This window comes from Penicillium argentinense (assembly GCF_028826775.1).
Source record: "Penicillium argentinense strain IBT 30761 chromosome Unknown utg000010l_segment0_segment0, whole genome shotgun sequence".
NCBI lineage: Eukaryota > Fungi > Ascomycota > Eurotiomycetes > Eurotiales > Aspergillaceae > Penicillium > Penicillium argentinense.
The window spans coordinates 2243883-2263997 of record NW_026622669.1 but is presented as its reverse complement, the minus strand read 5'-3'; the positions used below and the strand labels follow the sequence as shown (position 1 = coordinate 2263997).

Sequence of the window (20115 nt, the reverse complement as noted above, 5' to 3'; positions counted from 1 at the left end):
TTAACTAGAAATACAGGAAGGGTAAGAATAGGAGGATCGTGCCGGTGTCAAAGCACCACACGACGAAAGGATTAGTTCGCTGATACAAAAAATTCTTCTTCTCGCCTCTATGGAAGAATAGAGAGGCGAAATGTAGGACGTGAGGCATGATAGGCGTATGGAGATAAAGTGAGGTAGGCAAAGACAAGTGGGAGAAGAAATCAGGGGGTATGAGGAATCAACTGAAATAGATCAGGATAATATGTGGTGGGTGAATGACGAACTCGTGACCATTATCATCATCCTTTCATGGATGCCAGGAATGAATCCAGGTCGTACTCTTCCTGGTATTGCTTGTCATCCCAGAGTTCGCCCAGATCATCCAGCCAGCCCTTCTTGCCCTTCTCCCTGACTTCACCGTCGATATCGACCATGTCGACTTCGTTGCCTGTCTGATCGCCTGGTTTTTCGGCGGTTTCGGCTGTCTCGCCGAGATTGAAGAGGTCTAAGAGCTGATCTGTGTCCATTGTGCCTAAGCCGGCATTTTGTTGATTGACCACGGTAGAGGCGACGTCGATCTTGAATCGTTGGAGGCTGTGAAGATTGTTAGTACGTGAAAAAAATCATAAGAGTTGGGCAACTTACTTCAAGATCTTTTCCTCCAGTGTACCTCTGGTGATCAGGCGGTACACGTTGACGACCTTCTTCTGACCGATACGATGAGCACGGTCCATAGCCTGGATATCCTTTTGCGGGTTCCAGTCGTGTTCGACGAAAATGACCGTGTCGGCACCAGTAAGGTTGAGACCCAATCCACCGACACTGGTGGTCAGAAGCAACACATCATAACTGGGGTCGGTGTTGAAACGGTTAACAATGTCTTGACGCTTGGTGGCCTCGACACCACCATCCAGCCGAAGGTATTGGACTGAAGGCAGTAGTTTCTTGAGGACGTCGTTCTGGACAATGTCCAGCATTTCCTTCATTTGACAGAAGACCAGAGCACGGTGAGGGCTGACATAGCTGGCGCCAGTATCGAGCTCGCCCTCAGCGGAGGGGTCAAGACCAATACCACAGTCGACAAGCAGATCGCGAAGGGCACTGAGTTTAGGTGCGTGAGACACATCTCTGATCGTGGAACGCTTGGCAGACAAGTAACTCTGGACTTCGTTGTACTGTTTGTGGCCGTCCTTGACGACCAGGGCAGGAGAGTTGCACAGACGACGCATGTATTGAAGAGCTTGGAAGATGTGCTCCTTGTCGTTGCGTTCCGTGCTGCCCACCTTTTCTTGCAGTTCTTTCTGTTCTTTCTTGCTAAAGTCTTCGAAGAGCTTCTTTTGAAGGTCACTGGGGTCACAGTAATAGTTCTGGATGATCTTGGGAGGTAGGTCGTTCAAGACCTCTTCCTTAAGACGACGCAGCAGGAACGGTAGAACTTGTTTGTGCAAGGCTTCGATTGCCAGAGCACCAGCCTCCTGTTCCTTTGAGGAGGATTTGCTGAAGCGACTCGCGGCAATGGGCTTCGCGAACCGGTCGAGGAAAACCTTTTCGGTTCCCAGGAAGCCCGGCATCAAGAAGTCAAACAGAGACCACAGCTCAAGAACATTGTTCTGGATCGGCGTGCCGGAAAGAATGAGACGGTGGTTGCTCATCAGACGCTTCACTGAGAGTGTGATCTTTGCCTTGGGGTTCTTGATCAGATGACCCTCGTCTAGAACACAGTAGTTCCAGCTTATCGGATTAAGGATGTCGTTGTCGTTGCGGCAGACGTCGTAGGATGTAACAACAATGTCTGAGGTAGCAAGCTCGGCCTGCAATTTTGTACGCTCGCTAGGAGGTCCGACATAGGCGATGCACTTGAGGAATGGAGAATACTGCTTGACCTCTTGCTGCCAATGGCCAGAAAGCGAGGGCGGGCAAATAATGAGGGAAGGTAGCTTTCGGGAGTCCAGTGACTGGCTCTTCGCATACTCTTCGGCACGCATGTGGTGATCACTGGCAACGATGCAAATAGTTTGAAGAGTCTTTCCGAGACCCATGTCATCGCAAAGAATACCATGGAGGTTGTATCGGTTGAGGAAAGCCAGCCAGTTAACGCCATCTTGTTGGTAGGGACGGAGCTCGGCCTTGATGGCAACCGGAATTTCGAACGGTTCCACCTTGCGGACATCCAGCATTTGAGACATGAACTTTCTCTCCCGGTCACGGCCCTTGAGCAATTCCTCGGAAAATCCAGGCGGGTCAGGAATTCCTGCTTCCAAGGGTACCAATTTGACGAGAGTCGCAAATGAGGTGGTTGCGAGCAGTCGAACGTCATTGTCGGAGTCACTCATTCGTCCAAGGACGGGAACGACAAGGAAGATCACATACGGCAGAATACCATCTTCCATAACATGGATCAAATGGTAAATGCACTCGATGGCACCTTGTCGGTGGTGAACGTCCAGGGCATTGTTGATGGTCGGCAGAACCTTCTCAACCAACATTGTCATTCCTTGTACAGTGATGACGCTGCAGATTGTAGCGAAACACTTGGCTGCAGCATACCGAATCACCGACAGACGACACTGCAGACCCTTGGCAATTATGGGCATAAGACCTGCAACCCATGAATAAAGACCGGGGTCAAACTTGGGGAGAAGTGCTCGAAGAGTGGAAAGACCGTCCACAACCTCTTGGCCGAGATCGTTCTCCGGGTTGGTTATGTCTTCCGGAAGGTCACCTTCTAGCGCAGTCTTGAGTGGGCGTTCAACCAGTGCAGCCAAGTTAGGTACCTTTTCTAGGAGCTCGGCACCAAATTTGACGGTCAGCTGCTCCAGAGCATCCTTCGCACCTCGGCGCATAATGCGGGCTTCCTTGGCTTCGCGTTCGAACTTTGCAGCGTCTGGATGGTCACGTCGATCTTCTTCTTTGCGCAGAGACAGGATTGACTTCTCCAGCTGGGCATTGTGTGGAAACTCGGGAGTTTCGGAAGTGTCCACACAGCAGTATTTGACCAAGTTACCGATGATCTTATCAACGGGTCCACGCTTCGTAGCTGCAGTGTAATGCTCGATGAGGCCCGTAACTGCAGTTGCCGAGCGCTGCTGAAGCTCCAGATTTTCTTCCTTCTTGATGCTGTCCATCATACCCTTGATGATATGGCCAGGACGCTTGGGAATATCACGCAAGGCAACCAAAGCACCCGCAGCAGCGGCCAAGACACGCATGTCGCGCTGTTCCCGAATGGAGCGTGCTTCGTCAACCGCAGACTGAGCTGTAGTGCGAGTATCGGTGAGAACCTGGGTGGCTGCGATGCGCTGAGCAGGTGTCAAGCTCTTCTTCAGCCGGTCAAAGTCGGGGCCAACAATCTTCTCGGCATCGGCCAGTGAGAACGCACTAGGGCCGGCTTCGGAATCGCCCTGGACAACGACAGCAAGGACCGGGAGTCGTGATGGTGGGACGTGAGCATGATCGCGGAATGTATTGAGCAGCGAATGGCACTGCGCTCGGGCGACATGAAGGTAGCAGGCAATGTCGGCGTACCAGGATGGACGCTCACCCTCGACGATGGGGCGGAGTCGTTCGCAAAGAAGTTCGGTGTGCTTGCTGTTGGGGCCACAAAGACGAGCATATTCTTCCAACACCATAGCCGTAGACAGCTGAGAGGTAGAGGCCGGAAGGTTGAGGCCATCGATAATAGCCGGCCAGAGGCTCGAAAGTGCGTTCTTGTCCCAGAAGGAGATCAACTCGCCCAGTGCTTTGGCAGCAAATATCTTAGATCGAAGCAGTGTATCAGCTCCAACAAGATCAACATCGCCTGAAAGCATGTGTCCGTCCACATTGTGAGTTGACGAGGTTGGCGCCGGCTCTTTCTTCTCTGGTTTGCGTTTGCGGCCTGGTTTGCCGCCCTCCGGACCAGGAGCGGGGGGTGATGCCTTTGAAGGCGGCGGGGCAGCAGCGGAGTACGGAAGACCAGATGGCTTGATGAATAGGCAGGTGTTCATAGGAATGGGGTAACGAGGCACGCCGAAGGGTCCCAGGGTTAAGGTGATCAGAGGCTGTACCGACTCCAGAAGAGCGGCGTCAGAAGAGAACAATCCACGCAGCTCGACGGCTTTCAGTAGCTCTGACCACACTTGAAGTGATAGCTTGAGAACGTTCTCATTACGCTCTACAAGCAGGTTCTGGAAGATCAGGCGCAGCGCCTTACCATCGACCCAGTCCGTGCTTCCTTCTCCCTCTAGCTTGAGGAAGGTCATGAGCGCACGAAGAACTGCAGAGCGGACGCTGGTGATGGTATGCCGCAAAAAGGGGTAGAGGCGAGGTACCAGATTGGCGAATGAAGCTTCGGGGTCATCGGCAGCGTTCGCCTTCATTGCGTCCAGAACTTGGGAAAATGTGCAGAGCTTGGCCAAAAGGTCCATGACGGAACCGGTACTTGCGCTGAGGTCGTCTTGCAGATTTGAGAGGCAGTCCCAAACGATGTTCATGAGTGGGCCAAGCGTGCCAGCCCGAGATGACACGAACTCTTCGGCGATAGGAACAAGAGTTGCAGCACTGACAGCTCGTACATCATCGTCGAAATCAGCCAGACCCTTCATGACGGCCTCGAGAACACCATCCATCATCTCCGAGTCCTTGATAAGGAGATCCTTACGGACTGCAACAAGGTAACGAAGACCGATCATGCCGCCGTGACAGACTTCCCAGATGGGCCGCTCTAAACCCAGATCAGTCTGTACAATAATTCGATAGAGGCATCGGTAAACCCGGCGGACAGACTGTGGCGACAGGTGCGACAATAGCGCACCGAGTGTTTGACCAACTGTTTCTCTGATTGGAGCAACGACATTGTCGGAAATGTAATCACCGAATCGATCCAGCATGAGAACACAAAGGAGTCGGCATGCGAGGTCATCTAGCCACTGGCGGTTCAGAGTGTCGTTTTCTTCGCGGGTTTTGCCCTCGAGACGACCGGCGGCGGCGCCCTGTACCCTAACGACCTCACGAAGAGCCATCGCAGCACCATGGCGAACTTCCCAGTTGGAATCAAAGATGTCGACCGTCAGGAACTCGCACATGCATTCAAGAGGCCATCCGGCACCCTGATCCACCATTTCGGGTTGGATGATTGGCTTTTCAGGGGCGATGGGACCCTTAAACTCAGACACGATCTTCGAGTCATCGGTTGCCTCTGAAGTGTCGAGCGAGAAGTAATCAGGCTTGGAGTCGCCATTCTTGGAATCCTCATTCTCAGCCTTGACGGGGTGAGGAGTCGCCGTGGGGGTCGTGACATTGTCCGAAGGTCGCCGAGAGGCTAAATCGACAACGCGGACCTTGTTTGCACCCATTTTAGCACTTTGCTTATTTTTGCGTTTAAGCTGGTTCAATTGACGCTTGCTCAAACCTGATTCTTCTTTTGCTGCAGTCTCGGTCGGAGACGACGCACGCCGAGACTCCTGTAGGCTGTTCTCTCGGGCGATGGACGGGTCGGAAGATTCTCTTTTCGGGGCAGGGGTTGCAGGCTTCGGGGCCAGATCCACGCTGTCAAGGATATCTTCTTCATTGTACTCGCCTTCCAGGCCGAGGCGCGCAGTCAATGTCTTTTTCTGGTGCTGTAGGCGTGCCGCGGGCTCCATCGAGGCCAATGAGTATTCATATTCTTTGCCAGCACTGCCAAGCAAACGCTTACCATGCTTTAGTATGGCAGCAATGTCAAGGGTATCTAGATGAAGGAATTCATCTACAGATGGAGGCGCATCTTCCGATTTAATTTCGGATTTGATCTCCACGTCGTCGTCGTCGGCGGCCGACTTGATCTGGAGTCCATCATCTTCATTGGGGTCGTAAATATCAGCGTTGCTGACGATCAAGCCAATTGCACGGGCAGCCGCAGTCCTTGTGTCCCAGGACTTGGAGCGAAGATAGGGCAAGATGCGCCCGAGAAGGTTGAAGAGCTCATCCGGATGTTGTTTTTGGACATCCGCAAGTTGTTGTGCAGCAGTATTTCGGATAAGTTGTGTACTGCCTGTTTCGAGGAGTCTGTTAAGAAATTAGTTAGTACATATACTTACCACGATGACCCCCGTCTATAAATTATAGTACAACACTATATCAGGGTCATGTGATGTCGGGTGTGAATACTCACGTGACCAGGCGGTCGAGTCTGTGTGGATATGTTAATCATGTGACATACGCGTCATAATTGGATGGGGGCATACCGGGAAGTCATGGCGGGCCGTCACTCTGATGCCGAGTGAACAGCACCGCCCAAAGGTGAGAGGAAAACAACAAGGATGAGAAAGCAGACGCGACCGAGCGCGTCGATCAGAAGCGCCGAGCGAGAGGAAGCAAACGCCCGAAGACTAACGCCCCAGACGCCGTGATGGATACGGATGAGTCAGCAGGGAGGATTGGATTCAGTACACAAGAGGAGAAGGTCGAGGTCACGCAGCCGGGTTTATATCATTGGGGCTCTCAAGCTGGGCGCGCCGGCCCATGTTTGGGTGTGCCGCGCTAGTCCCGATCGGGCCTAGACGTGGTTGGGCCTCCACTTCAAGTTTTTCTGTCACGTGAGATACGCGAGTCGGCTGCCTGGATACAAACGCCGGAAGCATGGAGCCCTGAATGTCGTCAAATGTATCGAATGGAATCGCCATCGGGTTGACCAACAGAGATTGAGTTTAAGCGATTCTGCACGAGTGGCATGTCTCGTTTATGATGGATCATCTCGCGATCGATCGCCCGCGCCAAGACATGCCAGATGGCCTCAGGGGACTCGAGGATTCCCACGATCATCATAGGGGTCCCGAGTATGTTAGTTTCATCAGACAGTACCTTGCATCAAAATTTTTCATTTTAAAGTGATCAAAGCTCTTTCAAGTAAATGTTTTGAATCTTTTTTGAAGTGCATTTCCTGTGTACCAATGAAAGGAAGTGGATTGGCAATATGCGGGAACTATATATCCACTTGCATCATCACATTTATATATCAAGCTTGAGTTATCCGTATAAGACCTAATGACATAGATTTATGATAATTTATGGCAGTCCGAGCTGGGTCGTCTCAATATATCCATTTTGAGATACCTTGGTGTTAATACCTGTCAATAGATCACGTAGCTACACTACAGCCAGGGTTCAATATCAAATGTCAAGGTTGGAACTGTAGTGTGCCGGTAGTACATCACCATCTATTAATCATACATTCGGCGATTGGCAAGCCCATCACAAATTGAAATTGAATAAAGCGAGAATACATCTAATCTGCCATTATCGACCAATGACTGGACGAAGATTCGTGTATCGCATACCCTACACGCTGCACCTCCCCACATCTAATCAAGCGGGATATGGTAGCATTGGAACCGGAGTATCATTCAAAACATGGCCCAATCGGCCTCAAACGAAACGTTTCTATACAGTCACAGACCCCATCGGGGTAGTCCGGGGTAAGATCCAGAGGATCACACGGATCACACGCATCAAAAGAAGAACATCGCGCCCTGAGTTGGCTCTTGCCTTCCCCGCTTATTGTTGCCGGATCTTTTCCAATGTAGCGGCAGTTTCCTTCTCACGGCCCAGCAAGCCCAGGCTTCGAATCTCCTCGGCATTGGGGGCGTTCTCACGCGGGGACGCGGCCTCGGTCTTGCGGACGGCGTTGGCAATTCTCAAGGCACGGTAGACCTATTTCACAGGGCAATTATTAACTTAACACTCAGAAAATCTCTGATGTAGACATACCTCCTTCTTGTGGTGAAGACATTCGTTGTAATCCTCCAAAGCAGGAGCGCACTTCTTCTTGCCCTCAACACCCTCGGCCGAGTTCACGACATAGCATCCAAGCACCTCCTGCCAGAAGGGGAAGCAGCGGTTAGGACCTTGAAACGAGCGGACGGCGGTTAGCTTTTACTGCAGGTGATCGCGGGGGAGCAGAGGTGGGTGTACGGCCTGCGCAAGATGTGATCGAACGAACGAACACCGCCGCGGACTCGCCACCCAACCAGGAAAAAGACACAAAGGGGCACGTACCGAGGTTGTTACCGTAGCCGGAAGCCATTGTCTAGGAGGAGAAAAAGCAATCGGCAGAAGTGGTGGGCAGAGAGCTGGCAAAGAAGGTGGTGAGGTGCCGGCGGATGCGACGCTTTCCCTTTCGTTTCCGACCTGGTCCGTGCGCCCGCCGTATGCGTTTGGGGCGTTGACGTCGCTAGTATGAGGACACCTCACTCCTCCTGTGCTTCAACCAACCGCCATGGCACCTCTGGAAGGGCTATCGGATGCCCATGCGATATTACTTGCGACTCGATTTTGCGCCGAAGGCAATGTCGCTGCCTTGCCTGCTCTGCAAGCGCAATACCCCCATTGTTTTCCGCTCGAACGCCTCCTACGCATCATCTTGACCTTCCTCCCCGAAAGTACAGAACCCTCAGACTACATTCCGGTGCTACAGGAGCTAGTTAGTGGAAATTCGACAGACCGAGACATCGACGCATCTGCCGTCCAGGACTTATCTGAATCGGCGGCGAGGAAACGTGTGCGCAAGCTTCGTTTACGGTCCCTCAAGCGCGAAGACGAGGAGGAGGAAGTGCTGTCTTCCGATCCATTGACCCAATTCCTGATTCACCGGGCACACCTGATCGACTCTGAAACGGCTCTCCAGCCCCTTATTCTCAGCCTGGTCCTACCCTTTCACGAGAACAACCCCACCGTTCGGACATGGCTAGTCTCGAGTCTTCTGCCCGCCCTCCGACTCAATTATGAATATTATCCGAACCGCGAAGAGACAATCTCACTAGATACATTGGAGTTGATGGATGATCAGACCGCGGTCAATGTTCTGTTGTCTATTAGCGGTCCCGAGAACAACAGCATGGATCTGATCAACAACTTGAGGGGACTGGTTGGTCCCTGGCTATATGGAAGCGATCGGTCAAAGCGGCGGAGATTGAATGATGCGGCCCATCGGAATTCAGTTTCCTTCCTCCAGGGTACGTCGAAGCCCGAGACTTCAGAACCAGCGGGATGGGATTACGTCAATGAATGGCTACTGTCACGCAGCTTTGTGGACCGTGAGAATGTCATCAGTGCTTTCAGCATCTGGAATGGGCCTCAAGATGTGGATATGGGAGGGTATGAGGACAAAGATGCAGCACTGGCGTCTGACAAAGCCACGGAACTGTTGAACCGCTACGGCCAATCTGGATTGGCTGTGGTGTACGGTCATGCAGATTCATCCAAGGCTGCGCTTGAGGGATCATTGAAGGTGCTGGAGCGCGTCGCAAAGCTGCTTAATCTCGAAGAATGCTTATATCTGGGCGCCCCCGAGTCAGCTCTCCCATCCGTGGACTACGATTCAGAGCTACTGTCTTCAACAACAAGGGCCTCGCTCATGCAAAACTCTCTTTTGAGCTTCGACAATCCTTTGACGCGACCATCGCCTTCTTCAATCTCCCTTTTGAGCGCACTACTCTTGTCTCTCCGCATTTTGACCGGGCTTGGCCATAATGTTCCCTGCCGGGCCGTGGCCAACATGTGCCTCTATAGCAGCGAGAAGCTACAAATGGCGGAATTGAAGAGTGTCGTGAACTCGACTGTGAAGCAACATCGGTCAAGTCGGGAATGGCGGATTGTTCGAGATCAGTTTCTCTGGCTTCGAGATTGGCAATGGGACGAGTCTGACAATGGCTGGGACGAGCCCTCGACCCACCAGGGTCTTTTCTGGAGAATCTCTCGGGATACGGTTGAAGCGGAAATTCTCAAGGCGTTGCTCGGTGCCAGAGGTATGTGTCGATTGACCATTGCAGGCACTCTTTTATTTCTAACTCTCCCTAGAATATCAATTAGCTATCGAGATCTATACTCAGTCGGCCTCTGCACCGCTGAAATCTACGCAAGTGGAAGAAGCCGTGGTCGAATCTATTTACAGTGCCTACGACAATGCAAGCAATGGCAACCGAACCCGTGGCGGAATGAAACGAGCACATGAGACGTAAGTACACCACGAAGCTCAAACTAGATAGCCTCTAATCAGATCCTCCAGCCTCCAAGCATTCCAACCGCACTTCTCAGAGTCAACTGCGCTCAAACAAATCAGCGCCCTGATATCTGCGACTCATGCACTATCATTTTATTCTCTAACCCTCCAACACGGCGTCCCCTTCCAACCCGTCAGCATCCGCGTCCACCACGACCCCCTCTCCCTGGTCGAGAAAGTCCTCGACCAAAACGCCAAAAGCTACACCAAACTCGACGACCTCCTCTCCATCGGCCGCAACCTCGTCTCTGCAGGTCTCTCCACATCCCCGGAAACCTCAGAACCCCTCAGCGAAGCCGACGCCCTCGTCACAGCCGAACGCCGCATCACTTCTCTCGCCATCTCCTCCGCCCTAACCTCCAACGACTTCGGCACTGCCTACTCCTACATCCTCACCCGCCTAACCCCCAACACCCTGAACACCTCAACCCTCCCCGACGACATAACATGGCGCGCCGTCTACAACGCAGGCCGCTACCGCTCCAACCAACAAAACACCCCCTTAACAACGCAAATAACCCACCTCTCCCAACGAATGGAACTCCTCTCCCTCTCCCTAACTCTAACACCGACCCCGGACCCCCTCCCCGAAATCCTCGGCGCCTGGCGCCGAGCCGACGAAGAACTCTCTTCCCTACGCGCCCGCGAACAATCAGAAGAAGATGCCTGGGACTCAAAGGGTGATAAACTCTCAACTGTACCAGGCGGCTTTGGACCGAGTGACTTTGAGCGCGACGCTTTCGAAACGGCGCAGCAGAGGAGTGCAAGACGTGCGCGTGCGCGTGCTCTCCCTCATGCCCATCCTGAGGCGCCGATGGGTCTTTTTGAGGTCGCACGTGGTGCGGCGATGGCGTTGCATAAGAATGCGTTTCCCTTGCGCGGCACTGGGACACAGGCTGGTTCGACTAGAGCTGGAGTAGAGGGTTCGGGTTCGGGTGATGAAAGACCTCTTTCCCCGGAGGGCGAGGGGAGGGTTAGGAAGAGGGATATGGTTAGTAATATGGTTACTGGAGGGTTGGCAAGTGGGATTGGATGGGTTCTGGGGGCGGAGCCGGTTAATCGGTGATTGAGTGGTGTGTTGTGTTCAGGTTGTATTTAGGTTCAGGTGTATTATGATAGCGATGATATGTATTCATTCTAATCATTTTTCTTAACTAGTGTTTTCGAGTAGGAGTTTCTGATGCTTTAGACAATATCGTGATCTTATGAACGCTGTTAATGTTAACGTCTAACGTGAGTCTAGATAGAAAGCAGAGAGTCCCGTAAGTACCTACCTTCTTACCAAGCACTTTTGAAGCTTACCCTTAGGTACCCTCCAGATAACGTAGTTACACAACCTATACGAATCCCAACTATCCAAAATCTACAGTACACCCAGCCAACAAATGTAAATCTCAAATACAAACGCAATGGATTAGGTACCTATATACCGCCCTCCACCATGCAAATCAGTCCAAAAGCCTACAGCCATGCAAGGCTATACAAGCAACACTTCCAGAGAAATAAAAAAAAAATGAACCACGAATATATGATATGATATGATATGATGATATGTCCAGGCTCAAATGTAGTACTTCATGAGGAAAAAAAAGGGCGCAAAATGGGTAAGGGTAAGAAGGTTTCGCAAAACCGATATCCAGCAAACACCAGAAAACTTGTAACAGTATGGATAAGAATACGAATGTGAATGTGAATAGGTATAGGGATCGGATGCGAGAAAATTCAGGCCATAAGGATCGTATAGGTAGGCGTAGCCGTGGAAATCATAGTCGCTGCAGGGTATGATAAGAACTCTGAATTCAAGTTTGAAACGAGAAAGGCCCGTGAAAAGCCCCGAGGGGAAGTCGTCGAGACTCCGAGTGCCCGCCTGGAGGTCGACGGCTGAACTCGGAAGAGAAAGCCGAATAGATGGTGTGATGGAGGTCGAGTTCGTGTTGACAGCCAGGTCAACAGGTCCAGCCTTGGACTCGTTTGAAGATCCTATCCTATGAAGGAATGCAGGAGGGGGCAATGGGCAATGCAGTGAGGTTCCACCTGTCGGATGCAGGAAGAATTGATGCTGATTTTTCGCTTTTACTCCTTCCAGTCCCACACCTGTTTCAGGAAATTGGCCATGTTGACCTTCTTATTCTTCATGTCCTGCACCCATGGATGATCCAGCATCCGCCAGGGAGTTGCGCGTCGAGGGGGTTCTTTCTCGAGGCTGGTATTATTAGTATGGAGGTATGAAGTCCCTTAGCGTAAGGCGATACGTACCAGCATTCAATAAAGTATTTAAAGTTCTCCGACCAGCGAATACCGTTCTCCGGCTCGTCTTTCAGTTTCGGAATGGGCTGGCGGACAATGTATGTGAGGAGATCTATTAGACCGGCGCGGGGCTGCATCTCGGTTCCGTCGGCCGGGAAAGGGAATCGGTGCTGGGCAACTTCCAGCAAGGTCACACCCAGAGACCACACGTCCGAGGTGATGGTGTATGACTGACCGGTGATTCGTTCCGGGGCCATGTAGTAGGATGTACCGATGAAGGTGTTGGCGTCGCCCTTGGTGCCGAACTCGCCACTGACACCGAAATCGCAGAGCTTGACTTGACCGTCGCGGCAGAGTAGGATGTTGGATGGTTTGATATCTGAGAGGGTCAGATATCTAGCTATGAAACATAAATGGGTGTGACAAACCTCGGTGAATGATTTTGCGGCTGTGCAGATATGTCAGGCCGTTCAGGACGCCCTCGGCGACCTTGCCGAGGACTTTTTCGCCTGTTCGCCCGCCTAGTTTTTTGACTTCTTTGTAGATGCTGTCTAGACTGCCACCCTCGCAGAACTCCATGGCAATAGAGATGGTTCCTGACGTCTTGTCGACGAAAGCGCCGTAATAGCGGCAGATATGAGAAGACGCACAGTCCTTGTTGAAGTTAAGCTCGCGGACGATCTGTTTCTTGACATCGGGGTTCGGGTCGGTGGTGATGATCTAGACCAAACAGTTAGCATTAAGCTCGTATGCATCACCGTCTAACGTAACATGTGAATGATGGAGAGCGTACCTTCAAAGCAAAAACCGTCTTGCCCTCCTTGAGCTTACACCGGGTCACTGCACCACCGGCACCTTCACCCAGACTTCCAAGCTCCTCAATCTTCTTCTGTTCGCTAGCCGCATGCCAGCCCTCGTCATCCAGATCCTCCACGTCGAGCGGTCGACCCTTTTCCAGACTCAATTTATCCAGATCCGGGAGCAATCCGTTCACGCTGGTATCACGCTTCATCTGCATGCCGCCTTCTGCATCCGAATACACAGAGCTGATGGCAGAGGCGGGGTCGGAGCTGCCGCCAGACTCCCGCAGCTCCATGGCGACGTTGAGAGTCGAGTATGAAGAGTTTGACGATGTCGGACCGCTGGCCTTGTGGCCGAGCGGGGGCTGGCCATTCACGCCCAGTCCGGTGGTCGAGAGCGAGAGTCCGGCGGGTTTACCATTTTGTTGCGGGACATTCTGGCTGCTGCCCATCGGGGTTGCCAGTTGCAAGCGGGGCAAGGACGGTCGGCCGGGTCGTTGCTGCGGTTGTACTTGGGGCTGTGAGGGTTGGATCGGAAGAGCCTGAGGTTCGACGGCGGGCACGCCATTGTCGGCGACGGGTTTGCTGTTGGGCGAGGGGGGAATGCCCAAGGTGAGTTTGGGGGCTCGCGGGCTGCCTCCGGCGTTGTTGCGGTTGCCAGGCACCGGCGGACGCAGCAGTGGGACGGGCGACGACATGGCGAGATTGTTCTGCCTTTCCCCGGGCAAGAACAACTCGTTGGGGTCAGCCAGGGTAGCCACAGTGGTTGGACTCGACCACGGCGAGGCGGGGATGGAAGGGAAAGAGGAGGTGAACGAGTGTTGGGGAGTCGAGGTGTGTCGGCGGGAGCGAGTCGGAGTCAAAGAGGAATCGAGAGGGGAGTGGCAGCAGGTGACTTGCGGAGGTTCCACCTGCCAACGGTCGACGCTTTTCAATATGTATGTTCAGTAACCGGGATCGCACGATGATGGCACCTCCAGCATCATCAATATTAATAGACAGCGACACAGCCGCCGGGTGGGACAAGGCGAGAAGAGGAAGATCGGGTCCTACGCTGGTGGGGCTGTTTCAGAAGGCGCCTCAGCTGAAACACGGCGATCGCAGGGCAGTTGAAGAGAAGACTGACAACCAGACTGAGTGAAGAATTTGCGAGTGCTTGATGCTCTGCTGTATGCTACAGTGTACAAAAGGAGTCCAGTCAAGGTGCTGACATGGCCTCGCTTGTCCGGCGTGATGTGATCCAACTCGCATTGTGATGCGGGCGCATTCGCGTGCCGTCACTTACAAGTGCCCTTAGGTACATGTATTGCCTACCTACTAATGTACAGTACTATCAGGGCTCGACATTAGTATTCTATTTCGCTGCATTCTGGCATATTGCTGCCGTCGGGCATAAACGGTGCTGCCTTGAGCCGCAAATTCAATGCCTTCTCCACTTGACGTCGCCAACCCACGATGCGAAGAATGCGCCGTCGACATCATTGCCAACTCACCCCACTTCCAAAGTACTTCGACCAACGAATATGGACATGGGGAGAGTAATTCCGCATTGTGTGGGAGGTCCTTGCCGAGAAGTCAAAGTCTTTGGTATTGACCCTGCCCAAGGTACACTGTGAAAAGGACTGGCGAGTGACCTTGGATCAACCATGTTGTGCCTGAGGCAGCTGTGGCTGATGCATCAGATCCAAGCCATCCCTTCGTGGCTGAGTCCATTCGGAATCATCCCGGGGGAACATGAATATCGCCGATCCAGACTCCCACTCCCACCTATTTTGTATCTGCCAATGAGGATACTACTCGAAGAATTTAAGATATACCGCCTAGTCCATCACTCCCTCCCTCCATCTCTCTATCTCTCTCAACGACAATATCCGAAATACCGCAGATATCCTCAGGCTTAATCTCAATTGACCTCCGCCACGTTTCATCCCAAGCCCTCACGATGAGACAGAGACAGCCACTCGGTCCACCCTTCCTGAACCAGCACTCGGCTTTCCGAGTGTACAGCCACAGATCGACCTGGAGACTCCTTCTAAGCAGTACCTAATTTGCTTGGGTCACAACGAGAACAGCCACACTGTTCTCGACTCCTTGCAGAACCGAACTGTCAACGATGGACGTCATCTGCCTGGATTGCCTGATCCAGGCCTGCTTGTTGACGCGCGGCTCAGACTTGCCTCCCCCTAAATTACCCCAACCTGTACTGGACCAGAATCTATACTGGAGCAAGGAAGCTCCCATCGACTACCCTTCAAGTCAAGTGACAGGCTCTACTCGGCAAATCCACCAAAACGCCACAGACGCACCTGGCCCTCCTTGAGATAGCCAGGCTTGGCACGCAACGGTCCTGCCCACCGCCCCCTAATCCACAGACTACTACATGTAGTAGGTAAGCACTACCCTCACCCAAAAAATGAGAAAACCAAAAAAAACACCGACTCAAACCCCAAGTAAAATCCAAGCAAGCCCTCGTGAAAACTCATCCCGCGCAGATATGACGCGTTGCCGCTGATCCGGCAATGGCGGAAATTAATTTGTCCTGACCCCGGTCGTAGTAGTGCCTTAGGGTACGGAAGGTGCGGTAGGCAGGTAGAGCCGTGTCTGAGGGCCAAGAGAAACAGGGCTGAATGCCCAGACGCTACACTCTAGGGTACGGTCTGGGTCTAGTAGATACCTATAGGGTAAGTACACAAATGAATACTGTAAACGGGGGGTTAAAGCGAAGCCCGAGGTCTCGCTCCGAGAGGTGCGGGACTCCCTGCCTTTGTACGCCGGGTTCAATACCAGGCAGGGCCAGATCGGGATTCAGTCGCGAGGACACTTCGATGATCGTTACTTCGGTTCGGAGTTCCAGCGCTGCCATCGCGTCGCGTAGCGAGATTGGTTGGTCTGGTCCGCTGGCTGGTTACACCTACCAATGATAATGTATGTATGTACACTAGGATGTATTACTTGTTTACTGTGTTGTATGCGACCGCGGCTCAAAACCGGTGCCGTATACCATCGTGTCGCAACCCCTTTTCTCACTTTTCGGAGGCTTCGAGGAATGTTCGGTGGTTGACTGACCCACTGACTCACTATTCACTCTACAGTATTACAATATGTACCATATATGGTGTGTGGTGCTATTATTATCTCACCTGCTCATATAGGAAATAAAATTAGCGTCTAGTTGAAGCAATGGGGTAGGGTCTCGATAGTAAGAGCTTCCCCTATTCAGCGTCCTACTGCAAACGCTGGCCATGGCCCACCGAATCATGGAGCAGTCTAAACATAGCACAAAGAAGCAGTATGGGGTCAATCTAGCAGATTTAACTACTAGTACATCCAAAAGTATGTTCATATTAGGACACCATCGTGGGCGTTGAAAAGGGGTCACGAAATCAGATCCAACGGGCTTGGATTCAAGAGCGAGGGTGGAGTCCGCCACGAGGTGCCACCAGGTATTCGGCTGGTCTGGATCTAAATGTCAGAACAGAACAAAGCTCCAGGTATTCTTTTACTTGAATTCAGGAGTATACACTGCAATATTGTCCTGTGTATGTGTATGGTGTACTCTGTATGTGCTGGTGGCCCCTATGGTGGAGCCACCAGCACACCGATCATCCCGCCGGCTTTCACTGTACTTTGCTGTACTCTGCAGCCGGCACCGGGTCTCGACTCGAGCAGGGTGCTGATCCCGCGCACTGATCTCAGTGTTCCTGGTGTAACCGCAATTACGAGACATGCGCGATGCCAGGGACCGGGACCGAGACCGATCTGGCGGGTTAGTGCCAGCCCAGTACACTGCACCAACAATGCTGTTGGGGCGTGGGCTTGGTCCCCCCGCTTGGTGGCTTGGACCCGGGTGTAAGCTCCGTTAAGCACTGGGGACTGGCGCCAGTCGTGCAGGGCCCGCTGCGGGGGCTGTCGCTTGCAGTATAATTTCCCTTTCCCTGCGGAGGGTGTTAGTGGTAATGGTAACGGTAGGAGAGTTTACACCGCAGTTCCCCCGGCTGCAGAGTAAGAAGCAGGTGAATCACTGATCCGGATGTTACTGTTCGGGTTTAATATGGGAGGGGGGGGGGGGGAAGGAGACAACATGAGTGATCGGGTCCACCGACAAACAGGATGGGAGTTCTCGGCGGACGAGAATAGCAGCATTATTATTACTGTAAGGTGTAATAATAATGTAATTGCACTGCTATAATTGTGAGTATGGGTTACCTGCCTAATCTCTACTCTCATAGGGTGGGAGTAAATACTAGTATACCTAATTAATCTACTGTAAAAATATCAGGGGAACTCCCCAGACAACCAAACACAGGGAACCATCGGAGAGGCAAACCTGGCCATGAACTCTCCTCCGTCATCACAGAGTGAATCCACCGAGCGTACTGTATTATTGCGTTGTTTACGGGGGCGAAAGTGGAAACCATTCACGGGTTGTTCAGGGGTAAGTGGAGCTTTGTTAAAGACAGCCCCACTCGAACGCTGCGCAGTGGCTCACGCCGCCAGGAACGGCCGGTAATTCGGCAGTGGATTGGCCAGTCGGCGCGGCCTGAAACCGCGGACTCTTTCGTGAGCGTGGAGCGATTTCGATCTCATCTACTCTGCGTCGAATCTGCAGGGCAGTTATTCCGTCTACTGTGTCGAGACTGATATTGATCAAGTACCTCAGTACCCTACTGTAAGTATGTCTTGCCCTCAGCAGCAGCAGAGGAATACTGAGCAAGGGTCCTGCAAGGTACCATGTCTCATCCACGTCGGCACAACGAGATCGGCAGCCACGCTAATGCGTTAGTGCTCCTCAAAATTACACCAGCTCGGCGTCACAGCGAGACCAGAACCCCCAATAATGGCGATCGGCCAGGGGTTGGCCGGGGCTGCACACAGCTCCTTAGCCTCGGAGTACTGGTACCTTCGGGGTGCGGTGTGCCATACGCATGCGGTGGTATCAGTACTTACATACAGTAGTATACTGAGTGTTTACACGGTGGAGAGTGTGTGGGCGTTCCCCTTTTCTTTCTTTCTGGTTCGGGCAATCGTCGATCAGCTGGGCTAATCTCCCCGTTCATACAAAGGGCCCCTGGCTCCCCCGTGGCATCCTTTCCCCTTCTTTCTCCCCAAGTACACACTTCGTTGCCTTCGCATCCAGTCACTCTCTAGACTTCGGTCATCCACTCTTTCACCCAACTACCACCACTCTCTTTCATCACCAAAGCCTTCCCGCTTTAATCACCTTCACGGTTTATTTCCATATTCAAAATGCGTTTCACCACCGCCACCATTGCCCTCTTCGCCGGCCTGGCCGCCGCCGCCGTCCAGAACGGTGCTGACACCACCGTCTACGAGACCGACGAGGTGACCATCACCTCCTGCGCTCCCACCGTCACCGACTGCCCCGGCCGCCAGACCTCCACCCCGGCCGGTGTCGAGCCCACCACCACCCCCGCTGGTGTTGAGCCCACCACCCCTGCCGTGGTCCCCTCCTCCGGCGTCCCCTCGGGCCCTGCCTCCTCTGGCGTTCCCTCGGGCCCCGCCCCCTCGGCCCCGGCTCCCGCCCCCAGCTCCTGGTCGTCCGTCCCCGCTCCCCCCGCGGTCACCCCCGTCCAGTCCTGGAGCCAGACCGTCATCACCAGCTGCATTCCCACCGTCATCACCACCTCCGTCCCCGTGATGTCCACCCCCACTGGTGCCTCCCCCGTCGGCCCCGGCTCTGGCGGCAACGGCGGCGTTCCCCACGCCCCCTCTTCCTCCGTTCCCTCTGCTAGGTGAGCTCCCCGACTCTCTATAATTGAGCCTCAACTAACATTGTATAGCGGCACTGCCTCCGCTACCCCCTCCTCCACCCCCGTCTACAACGGCGCTGGTGCCGTCTCCGGCTCTCTCACCTTCGCTGGTGCTGCTGCCGCCGCCGCCTTCTTCCTGGCTTAAATGACACCTCCCATTTAACTCCCCTCAGGGGAGGGTTAGATAGAGTGGAACGGACATAGGAACGGAGATGAGATTTGTGATTTAAACCTGGGCTTTCGGTGACTTGATACCTGCCTGATCGATACTGTTACTTGCTTCTGATTGGATATGTTTTATCCTCTTTTCGATTTTGATATACATATTTACTTTTCCTTCCTTGGGCTTCCTGGATAGCTTCGGAGTTGTGTGAAGCGCTTGGTGGCTTGAGCACGACCTTAATGTAAACCATGACAGCTTTCACCTTCCGAGTTCCAGTAATACCCAATACCCCTTTTGAATGTATCTTACACCATTTTTTGGTCTTATTTTCTTTAATTAGATGTGCAATGTCTGGGGTCTGATCTGCTGTATATTTGATTCTGTGTGTAGTGGAAGTCCCTTCTTGAGGTTACCCCTGTCTGAATTATCCGTCCATGGCGTGCTATTCTATTCGCATTGTCACCTTGACCTCGCAGTGCAAAGACTCCTCGAGTAAATCTGCCCCTCGTCTCTCACAGAATCAAAATCAAAATATAGATAAAACCACACATTCACAAGATCGTTTCACCCCGAAGAATGGTCAGGGGCGGCCCCAAAATTGGCGGGATCAAAATACCTCATAATAGGATCACGTGCTACCATCAAATATTTCAATCCCACAAGCCTTCACAGGATTGTGTGTTGGTATATTCGCAGCTACTAGCCTATCCAGGAAACAAAAGACCTCTCATAAATCCAATCGGATGCGATGTTGCTGATTTCCCAGAACGGCTCCAGGGTGAGGGCTTGGCCATGGGGCCGTTTCATCGCCCCGACCGGATATCTCCTAGTGCCGTGATCCTACACGTAGTGTACTGTACTTAGGGTAGTGTGCTGGAATTAAGGACCCTCCGCATTTCTTGGCCAAAGGAAGCCTTTCTAGGGCTTTACTATTTGTGGTGTAGGGACGGCAGTTGTCGAGTCTAAAATACCCTATGACACTAGTACATTCGCGCTGCATGTATATTCTGATTCATACGTACCAGAATCACTGGATAGAATAAACCTAACTTCAGTGTTTGGCTAGGTATATGTGGTTCGCGGGTGAAATATATCGCTGACATAACCCTACACTTTGGGCAAAAATAAAAAACCACATCC

General features: G+C 52.6%; 5 protein-coding genes across 5 annotated transcripts; 2 read left to right on the top strand and 3 right to left on the bottom strand.

The window, feature by feature from the left end:
* Nucleotides 1–278: 278 nt before the first annotated feature.
* N7532_010524 (DNA-binding ATPase) lies at nt 279–6193 on the bottom strand (the record flags this gene model as incomplete). The annotated part of the gene is made up of 4 exons (XM_056623015.1): nt 279–573; nt 625–6003; nt 6110–6127; nt 6183–6193. 4 exons carry the CDS (start codon nt 6191–6193, stop codon nt 279–281), a joined length of 5703 nt encoding a protein of 1900 aa, XP_056470431.1.
* A 1298-nt stretch (nt 6194–7491) lies between these two features.
* Nucleotides 7492–8020, bottom strand: N7532_010523 (uncharacterized protein; the record flags this gene model as incomplete). The annotated part of the gene is made up of 3 exons (XM_056623014.1): nt 7492–7647; nt 7705–7841; nt 7993–8020. The coding sequence occupies 3 exons, from the start codon at nt 8018–8020 to the stop codon at nt 7492–7494; spliced, it is 321 nt and encodes a 106-aa protein (XP_056470430.1).
* Nucleotides 8021–8212: 192 nt separating this feature from the next.
* N7532_010522 (secretory pathway Sec39 family protein) lies at nt 8213–11060 on the top strand (the record flags this gene model as incomplete). The annotated part of the gene is made up of 3 exons (XM_056623013.1): nt 8213–9740; nt 9793–9949; nt 10001–11060. The coding sequence occupies 3 exons, from the start codon at nt 8213–8215 to the stop codon at nt 11058–11060; spliced, it is 2745 nt and encodes a 914-aa protein (XP_056470429.1).
* Nucleotides 11061–12067: 1007 nt separating this feature from the next.
* On the bottom strand, nt 12068–13739 carry N7532_010521 (dual-specificity mitogen-activated protein kinase kinase; the record flags this gene model as incomplete). Its single annotated transcript, XM_056623012.1, has 4 exons — nt 12068–12197; nt 12251–12620; nt 12670–12961; nt 13035–13739. 4 exons carry the CDS (start codon nt 13737–13739, stop codon nt 12068–12070), a joined length of 1497 nt encoding a protein of 498 aa, XP_056470428.1.
* Nucleotides 13740–18288: 4549 nt separating this feature from the next.
* N7532_010520 (GPI anchored serine-rich protein) lies at nt 18289–18957 on the top strand (the record flags this gene model as incomplete). The annotated part of the gene is made up of 2 exons (XM_056623011.1): nt 18289–18794; nt 18843–18957. 2 exons carry the CDS (start codon nt 18289–18291, stop codon nt 18955–18957), a joined length of 621 nt encoding a protein of 206 aa, XP_056470427.1.
* Nucleotides 18958–20115: the final 1158 nt, after the last annotated feature.